At 36.1% G+C, this 10,728-nt stretch overlaps 1 protein-coding gene and 1 pseudogene across 1 annotated transcript; both read left to right on the forward strand.

Moving 5' to 3' along the window:
* The first annotated feature begins 454 nt into the window (after positions 1 to 454).
* LOC113282883 (1-aminocyclopropane-1-carboxylate oxidase homolog) lies at positions 455 to 1,436 on the forward strand. Its single transcript, XM_026531986.1, has one exon. It carries the CDS (start codon positions 1,030 to 1,032, stop codon positions 1,408 to 1,410), a length of 381 nt encoding a protein of 126 aa, XP_026387771.1. The 5' UTR covers positions 455 to 1,029; the 3' UTR covers positions 1,411 to 1,436.
* On the forward strand, positions 1,436 to 2,855 carry LOC113279694 (annotated as a pseudogene).
* The last annotated feature ends 7,873 nt before the right edge of the window (positions 2,856 to 10,728 follow it).

Consider the following 10,728-nt stretch of genomic DNA (forward strand, 5'->3'; position numbering starts at 1 on the left):
CAACTGCCCTTAGATGGGTATAAATTGTTGACCCCTAATACTTTTTGAGTAGCCCCTAAAAATACCAGCTTATTTTATAGTTAAAGTAATATCTTAGAGAGAAAGTTGTATGTTCATGGAGAGTCTGTGTAAAGCTTATTCTTTAATATCGTCACATACATGATAGAGTTTTTTTCCTTTTTTTTTTTTTTTAATCATTCAAAAGGATAGATTTAAAAGGCACACAAGCTGTGTGCGAGCGTATACAACCGAAGAGCGAACTGCCCACAAAAGAAGCAACAAAACAGCGATACAGCTAAAGCAAAGTTGCAAACAACAAAAGAGACCAGTGCCTACTGGCAGAACGATAAATACCACTGCCTAGTGACAATAAGCAAACTCGTCAACATCTTCTATAATTAAGTCATCGTGATTTTTTGCAAGATCTCTAAACATTTTTTCACGATTAGTCTTTAGAGGTGGAAAATCTAAGCCCCATAAAAAACCATGCTCCATTAATTTATCTCCGGAAATGATAGAGTTGTGAGTCATGTTTTATATGACTTGAATAATTGTTAGAAATCATCATTTGGGTGTATTGGGTGTATTGTGGGATTTCCCGCAGTTACAGGTAGTATGTATTTCTAGCCAAGGTTCGCAGCTATGTCACAAAATAAACTCCTCTTTTTTTGCTGTCAATAAAGCCACTTATTGCACGTTTTTCTCCTCCTTCTCTCTTCTTTTCTTTGGGATTGCTGGTGGCAGGCCTCTTCTTATAAAAAGAGTTTTTACTCTTAACTTCATCTCCACTTTCATACACACTTTCCTGGAGCTATTCAATCCAAAGAAAAATATTTTACAATTCAATTTTCAAGTAATATCTTAGCAATAAAGACTAAACAATTAGAATAGTCTTAATAACTAGCAACATCAGACTTTGAGGTTGATAAAAAAAGTCAACTTGGCGAGTTCAGCTTTACCAACCACTCTAGAACTGATCATGTTTGTTGATATGGCTTGATACGGAGGACAAAGATCGGCCATCAAACTATGGAGACTACTGGAGCTGTAGAACAACAGTCAGAATATGATCGTTTTAAGGAACTTAAGGCCTTTGAAGAATCAAAAGCTGGTGTGAAAGGACTAGTTGATGCTGGAATTGTAAAGATCCCTCAAATGTTCATTCGGCCACTGGACGAGCTCACTGAAGAATTAGATCATACTGAACATGAAAATAGCAATTTTGAGATTCCCTTGATTGATATCAAAAGCGTGGATCTAAATGACCATCTGCGACACAAGGAAGTTATTGATGAAGTCCGGCGTGCATCAGAGACTTGTGGTTTCTTTAGATTGGTGAATCATGGAATTCCTTTATCTGTAATGGGTGAGATTGTCAAAGGTGTGAAAAGATTTCATGAGCAAGATTAAGAGAGTAAGAAACAACTTTTCTCAAATGATCTCAAAAAAGGATGCATGTTTCATACTCCTCCATTTTTTTTTAATAGGTCAGTTTCTATAAATAAAAGTTCCAAAAAAATAGGCCAGTTTCCTAATTGGAAAAGTCAAATGTTATTTTAATTTTTTGGGACCACTTTTCTTTTAACTTCTTTTGATGACAAGTGTCATGTGGACCACTTCACTTTACTTCTTTTGGTAACAAGTGTCATGGGGACCACTTCACTTCACTTCTTTTATTGACAAGTGTGATGAGGACCACTTTCAATGATTAGTTCTCTTAATTTCCTTAAATTTCGCTAAAAACAAAACTGGCATATTAAAAAAGAACGGAGGGAGTACTAATTTTGATCTCTATGTATCAAAATACGCGAACTGGAGAGACAGTCTCAGATGTAACCTATTATCTCCTGATCCTCTTAATCCTCAAGAATTGCCAGAGACTTGCAGGTAATAAGTAATCTACTCTCTACTAACAGTCTACTTATAGTACTATATGTTGACTCATATATGGGAGTTGATTCTTATCTCTGTAGTCGGTCCAATCCAGTATTATTCTCTACTGCTGTTTTGTTCTTCACAAGCTGATCTATCACCCATCTTAATTTTAGAGACGTAATAGTTGAGTACTGGAAGCATATTACGAAGTTGGCAGATACAATTGCTGGGTTGTTATCAGAGGCTCTAGGATTGAAACAAGACCACCTTAAAAGGATGTATCTTAATTGCTTGGTACTTAGTGGTCATTACTATCCAGCATGCCCTGAACCTGAACTAACCTTAGGGACAAGTACGCATTCAGACCCGAGTTTCTTTACAATTCTTCTCCAAGATCATATTGGCGGACTACAATTTCTTCATCAGGATCAGTGGGTTACCGTAAAACCCATCCCTGGAGATCTAATAGTAAATATTGGTGATCTTCTTCAGGTAAATAAATATTTCTCATCCAGAAGTTTGAACTAATATGATTAACTTATGTTCTTCAACCCTCACTATCTACTCTGCATAATTGCCTAAATAGACTTACCTTTCCATTTGAAACAGCTTATCAGCAATGACAAGTTCAAAGGCGCTGAACACAGAGTACTAGCCAATGTGATGGACCAAGAGTATCAGTGGCATGTTTTCTGAATGCAAAATTCAGTAACAACACACAGATTTATGGTCCTATCAAAGAGATATTAACGGAGGAGAGTCCCCCTATTTACAAAAGTACTACAATGAAAGAATATACTGAGAATTTCTTTAGGAAAAAACGTGACGGTGTTTCCACCCTGAATTACTTTAAATTGTCAGGTAAGTAGCCGGTATAGCCTACGGGTGTCTATGGTTTTCTTGGGTGGTTTGTTGCGAGTGTCTCTGTTTGTTCAAGTGAACATTTCAGTTTCGTGTTATGCAATTATGTATTTGATATTTTTCCTTTTTCTTTTCCAGAACCTAATTAATATACTAGGAAAACAGAATACCGAGACAGTAGTCTATGGAAATTTATTAATTGCTGATAACCTTCAAAAAAGCATATAAATCAGGATAGGATGACTCAATTGGATGATCAGTGAACAATTGGGATACAAATTCGTGATACGTAGACATTGAGGAAATAAAGAATTATAAATGCATAATCAAACTATGTCTTAGCAGCAAGTCTCATTTAGTTGGCATACCTTCGAAGTGTGTCCATGTAGCAACTGTTTCTGATAATTACTCCTTGTCTTGTGCTTCGGTGTTCGGATCACATCCGCAAATAACCCATTCACAGTTCAGTGTATCACAATTTCACTCAACAGAGCACCTTCTTGAAGACGTTGAAGATGATGAGTCAACATCGGACATAAACCTAGACGAAATCAGATATTACAAGTCAGAAACTGAATCACTTTCAATCAGTTTTAAAGCCTCAACTGGACTCTAGGGAACCATACATATTACAAGTTTCTGTTTATTATAACTTATTACTTACTATTCTAGAATCATGAAATATGGACATTGTTTGTCGTAGAGAGCGCCCTTCTGGTTATGACTGAAATAAAGAGCTGAAGGCCTTCGTTAGACGTTCGTACCAACATGTCAACCCCCTCGGTCAGCTGTGTGGTGGTCTTTTTCTTCTTTTGGATCTACCTTGAAGTTTCCTCGGCTTCAGTAACTTGTCTACTAAACCATGGAGCACTCTTGGTTAGCCTTCGTGAGTGATGTTTCTGAAGAAAATTTCAATGAAAATTTTCTCGTAAGCTGTCATTTTCGTGAAAATTTCTGTCTCTGAAGTAGCTGTCCCGAGATCAAACAGAAAAAACTTCTTTCCAGTTGAACAATAACAATTAACACCATCTATCTGCTCGACTAATCTTCATATGAACCCTGTATATTAAGCCATACCATGAAGCACACTTACTCTCGTTTCCGTATTTCCATCTGTTTTAACTGATTGTAGAGAAAATCTAAAGTTTCAAAGATTTCCGTCCTATTTTCATGTTTGGTATCCTTAACCAGATTCTCCACTTGAATTGACTCCAACCGGGAACTTTCTCGACCCTCCTTCTTCATTGCTTCTCTAACACTTAAAACATCCTCCCACCATCCGATGACTCCGATCAATGCATTCTAATTTGAAATCAACATTATATAAGCAGGATTTCACATCTCCAGTTCGAGGATCTTCTTTGTCACAATCTCGAACATCTCTCCTAGTCCATACAACTTACAAAACAGACTTGAGTAAACCAAATAACGGCATTTGGCTTCATTTAATACCCGTAATTGATGTTAATGCTTCCTCTAATATCCCTGCTCGACTAAGAATTGTTTCACCATTTGACTAAAATCCCATTTTTCTTCTTCTACCAGTCTCCCCAAGAGTGCAAGTGGAGAGAACAGCAATGAAGATGACATCATCTGGTTGTATTCTTTCCACACACATTTCATCGAAGAGTGTCAAAGCTTCTTTACACTGTCCATTGAAGGCTAAGCCTGAAACCATTGATGTCCACATCCGGTTGAACATTAACATTGCACTTTTAAGATCACCACATTTTGCAAAGCTTCTTTACACTATCAAGGTATTCCCTAATGGACTAGAAACTTGAATACCCTGCTTTTGAATATAAGACTTGCTCCGTTTTCCTTGTTGATGAGCACCTAGGTGAGTACAGGCAGAGAGAACACTTAAAAGAGGTTGTTCATTTCTCCAACATCACCAACTTTAGCGTGTCCTGGATTCATATTAGTCCAAGAAACTACCACCTGCATTTGATCAAAAACCATTCTTATTCAACCCGAAGTCATAGCACTCTTAGATAGTTTATTATCAAGAACCAACCTTGCATTTCTTCATCACAGCATTCCAAGTTATCATCTCTTCAAACAACAACCTAGCCGACTCCATTTCTCCTCTCTTCGCCGAACCACTTATAACCAAATTCCACAGAACAACAGTTCTCTATTCCAGAGACCCAAACACCTCAATAGCCAGTTTTGTCTCCCTAAAATTCGTATAAACGCATACAATAGAATTCCAAGAATTAGCATCTCTTTTGGCCATTTTTTCAAACACATTTAGTGCACAATCCAGTGAGACATTCTCACTGCGCTTGGAGTAGAAATCAAAAACAGTATTCTGAACAAAAACATTAGCCCGAAATCCAAATTTTACAACATGGGTTTGCGGTTCTCTACCAAGATCATCATAATTAATGACAGGACTTAAAAAAGAAATGTAAATGTGAAATTATTAGGTGAAGCTCTCATGAAATTATAAATAAAAAAGGCTCCTCTGTATGGTTTATTTATTTATTTTTAGTAAAAAAACATTCACCTTAGTGTTATGAGCAGATAATCTAATGAACTGAATTTAGTAGAGAAACTTACAAGTTTTGGTAAAATGAAATTACTTTGTTGGAACCCATGAATCAAAATTTGGAGGTGGGTTTGTTTTATAATTCACTGATATTTCCACATTTTTGCAGAATTAGTTTCTTTTCTGTTGCCAATTCTGAATCACAGTCGTTAGTCTTTTAAGGCTTTGGCGGCCTTGGTAGCCGCATAAAGCCAAAATGAATATAAAAGCGTAAGTACTTTAAGGCCGAGCGCTATGGAGTAAGGTCTGGGTGAGTATGGGCCGGGATGAACCAGTTTTCATCTCATCCGCATCCAATCCAATTCATTACGAATTGTAAATTTAGTGTCCGCATCCGATCCAGCATCAATTGATGTACGAATTGGATGCGGATAATCCGAAGGAATTGTTTTATGGTACATCATTTAAGGGTTTAAAATTGGATTTTAGTGTTTTGGTTTGAAGTTACTCAAAATTTTAAGAGGAAGAAAAACCCGGTGTTTTTGGTGTACTTAGGATAAGTATGTCCATACATATATTGGTCTTCTATCTTGTAAGCTCATCAAAGTACGACATAAAATGAATACCTAATTTTGCAAAAAATAAATAAATATACTAACTTCATATTTGTACCGTAAAAGTTTAATAAAAAATGTACCGACTGGTATGGATGTCCAACGGACTTTCAAGGTTGTATTCGGGTCCAATCTATAATCCATTGGATTTCAAAAATCTCATCCGCATCTAATCCGTTAGTGAATGGTCCGAGCATCCACCCGTAAAAATGCAAATGGTCCCGATTAAATCCGCGGATTTCGGGCCAAATGCTCACCCCTAAGTACGGAAGGGAAATAGTTTCCGTGTAAATTTCTACTTTACGGAAACTGAGCATCCGCTTATTAGTTGAAATGAATACTCCGTATTCGTGGGATTTTACATCGAAATTGAGTATTCTGGTTTTCACAGTTTTACACTAAGACTTTTCTTTTTCACTTTTTTTTTACTAAATGCTAGTTTGGCATTGCTGTGAGTTTTAGAAAAGTGTTTTTCTGTTGTGTTGTGTTGTGGAAATAAATCAGCATGATGTTTGGTAAACTATAATTTAAAAAGCATTGTGCAATTAACAAACTGTAAATTCTATTTGGTAAACTGGTATTTTAAAGTGCTGGTGATATAGTTAATGACGAAAATAGACATATTTCAAAAAAAAAATTTAAATAGAATTTTACTATAATAAATTATATCTCTAATTTTAATATATTTAATAAAATATAAGTAATACTTATGTTATTATTTTATTTTATTTTTTTATTATTTAATAAAGAATTTAATAATTATGGTTTGCTTATAAAATATTATTATTTTAATTTTTTTTTAAAGAAATAGATCCTCATATTATTATTATTATTTTTTTAAAACATTAAACTATTGGATAAAGAGTATTACATTAACTAGTTGGAAGCCTAACAAGCTAAGCTCCAATAACATACTACTACATCAATTGAACAGGTTGATGTGCTAGCCTACTAGCGAGCCTCATTGGTAACCTAGCCAAAGGAGCCGAAGCGGATGGGGGATGAGATTGTGTCACAAGGGGGGCAAACTAACTCTACCTCCCATGTTAATTTCTGCAATATTACATCATTGGGGGCTCGGACCTGGGACCTCCTAGAACGCATGAATCTTTGGGGAACGGGGATGACCAGTTGAGCTATGAAGGTAGCCGAGCTACGAGCTGGTGATAGACGCATTTATGTGTCTATTTTCATCTCTATTGTGTATATTGTTAGTACCCATTTTTGTACTTATTTCTGTATTTTATCTCTTTGTAGGTGTTTTTGGAGAAATAAGCTTTTGCGGCGAAATTGGCTCGAAAAGTTGTTAAAGGCACCTGGGAGGACATTTGCTATTCGGACTCTCGCTTTGGATAAGGGGTAACCCATTTCGGGCATGTGCTAAAGGGACACCATAACTGGATAGGGGGAGGTCTTCTTCTTCAAAATTCAAATGCAAAGAAATTGGCGGGAAACTATGTGCAGCGTCTGCAGATTTTGGACTCGATTTTTGGAGCTGTTTCAGGGAGATTCAACACCGGAAATTCATTGAGATGGACTTGATATGACTTAACAAGTTCATTAGAAACAATTGGACCGATCTAATTGGGCTGGAATTACCGGAAAAAGGAAACAGAGCAAATAAGGAAACACGTCCCTGTCGAGTTTGTTTTTGGATATTCAGAGAGATTAAAGGCAAGAAATTCGTTCCAAAGATACATATTCTATCTAAGGAAGAGTTTGATATAATTGGGAGAGCTCAGAAACGCGTGAAACGAATTAGGGAAGAGATTATTGCTGTGACTGCCAAGGAAGGAAAGAAGAGATTTTGATGCGATTTGGGAAAGATTCAATGACCCTTTTATGTATAAATAGGATGCTTAGGTCCCCTAGAAGAAGTAACAGAGAGGTTTGGGGTCGAGAGGAGAGCTCAGGAGGCGAGAATAAGAGTTGCGGGAAGTTACGTCTCTGCTGATGTTGCTGCCATTGAAGAGCACGAAGAACACGAAGAACAGACTTCCAAATGCAGTCGTTCATCTACAGTGAAAAGGACAGACTATGGCTGTCTTAAAACAGCAGAAACAACACTTCAGTTTTATCGTTCTTTTCTGGACGCTTTCTGTGGGTCACAGATTCACTGATTTTATTCTTTTCACTCTTTTAATCAACTTTTGGGCTATAAACATGTATTTTGAGCAAGTGATTAATATGAGGAGCTAAACCCCAACACTGGGATGACGGAGGAAGCCCTATTTCACGCATGTGGTAATTCTAATAATTCTTTTATGACTATTTGCATTGATTTTTAATCGATTTATGATTTTTATTGAATGGGTGTGATTTCGTTTGATGGTGTATGCTTGGTCTATGTATTTTTAATACATCATGCTTTTGATTTACAGTCATTGCTTTTCAAAAATCTATTTTTGGCAAAGAACAACTGTCCATATTTTTATTATTTGAACTATAATTGATTGGAATTATTATTTGAGTCGCATGAATGGAATTTGGTGGAATCCTGAGTCTTAGTCTCTCTCGATATTCGTGACAACCTTGTGAATATATTTTTAGTATTTTTATTCTTAGTTCTTAAAACAAACCTTTACACAATCTGAGTTGAACGAACTTTACTACCACTTTCAAAACTACATCAATTTTTGGCGCCGCTGCCGGGGATTCTCCTGTCAGTGGGTTTTATTTTGTGTGACAACTCACACCCCTGCAATAGAATGTCAAACTGATATCACAATAGCCAATACAACGAATATCCGACTGAGTTTCAAAATGGACGTTACAATTTTAACCATAGTGTGAATAGTGATTGGGAACATCAACCTTTTCAAGGTTACGACTCATACCATGGTGAGCCCAATTACTATACACACACACACCAGTCATACGAGCAATAAAATAAGGATTATTATAGTACTAGTTCCTCGTCTTTGGACAATATAATGAAAATGTTGAAAACTAGTCCCTATTATGATCCTTATGAACCTGTTCTTCCTCTAGAAGAGTCTCTCAAACAATTAACTGAGAATACAAATAGGTTTGTGTTAGAAATAAATAAACAAAATGCACCTTCTATACACGATACCATAAGGAAGTCATGTGAGTCGACTCAGAAAATGTTGTTAGAGGCCCAGAACAGAACTGCTCAAGATAGTCTTAATTTCCAATATAGTGTTTCCAATAGTACCCTTGAAAATGAGGATAGTTATTTGCATAATCAAGATGCCGAGGTTAGAATTGGTAACAATACTTTTTTAGATGAGGTTCAACCATTTTCATGCTATTATGATGATTATGACGAGGATAGTGTTGAGGAAGAATTTGAAATATGTAGGCATAGTGATCAGGAATTTGTTACTCCAAATGAACTTTATGACGATAGTGTTATTTCTGGTTCAGATCCCGATAATTTTAATGATTATTCACCTATTCAAAAGGACGAGGATTTGACTAGAGATACCCCTGTTTTAGACGATGTAGTATTTCCTTTTGATTACGAAGCCGATAATGGTTTGGAGGAACGAGTTTTTTCTGAGAATATTGTTTTAGAGTCTAGCGATTTAGAAACATTAGTCTTAGACAAAGAAAGTGAACTCGTAGAGATGAGTGAGTATGAACCATACTTAGAAGAATCAATTGACCATTTTCAGGAATCTAATGACCTTGAAATTAGGGACGTTGTGACTAGTCTTTCTAGAGACACTGAAAACTCTAAGTTTGGGGGTGATTATCATTCTACATGTGCTTTAACTATGATAAAGGTCTCTCACTTGGGACTTGACATGTGTGCCTCAACCATTTTACAAGATTATCTTCATACACGTTTTCCTGAACCTAGTGATGTCCATAAGGAAGTTCAGTTGTTAGAAACCCATCCTCTGGTTGATGTGGTTTACCCAGGCTATGATATCCAGATTGACTTTGTTTTCCCACCAAATATTTTTCAACCAATTGTGGGAAAGTACAAATTTCAGATGTGTCAATTATTTAGTTTTGAGACTAAACCTAATTACTTTAAGAGATTAGGGTCGATACATTTGCTTAAGATTGACCACCAGTTTCATCATGGTCGATTGTGTGAGTCAAAACTGATTGACTTTAAGGATCCTCAATTATTCAGGTTATTATTATGTGCTTTTAAATTTTTACTTGAGTTTCTTCAGACTCTAATACCTGAACCGGATCTTAGCTTTGAGGAATTCCAACCTATGAAAATATTTTATTTGGACCCAGTTATAGAACCTGAACCTGAACCACAGCTAGATGTAGTTGTCTTAAACAGGAAACTAGACAAGGGTGCGCTTTATTTGTTAATTTTCTTGGCAGGTTGCAGATTCCTTTTATTTGTGATAGCTCTATTTGGTTTTGATGACCCACAGAAATTTCGGCTATTACTTTATGATTCTATGAGGTGACTAATCCTTTCTTAGTCTGGCTGAAGACTTTAAACTTAGCACTTCTTGGGAGGTAACCCAACATTCATGCAACATGGTAATATCTTTCCCTATCTCTTTTGCTTCAAATGGTAACAGTTTCTCCTTGTTCATGCTTTTAATTTCATCTTTAGAACATTGAGGATAATGTTAGATTTAAGTTTGGGGGTATGGGAGAAACTTTTTAGTTGCAGTATGAATAAATAAACTCCAGATCCTAGAAATTTAGGTTTATTAAGGATGACACTAACCAATCTAAGTGGATGGAAGCATTTTGGTTGTAGGAGTTGAGGAACCAATCTGATTAGATGGAAACATCTAAAGAGTCTATTCATAAAAGCACAGAGCTCAGGTGTTAGAAATAACATGATAGTTTCACCATATCTCGTTGAGTCCTTTTCACTTTTATTTTTATTTTATTTTGTTTTTAAACTATGTACTCTAAGTGATTAGGTGGGGC

Source organism: Papaver somniferum, chromosome 5 (assembly GCF_003573695.1).
Source record: "Papaver somniferum cultivar HN1 chromosome 5, ASM357369v1, whole genome shotgun sequence".
In the NCBI taxonomy this organism is placed as follows: Eukaryota; Viridiplantae; Streptophyta; class Magnoliopsida; order Ranunculales; family Papaveraceae; genus Papaver; species Papaver somniferum.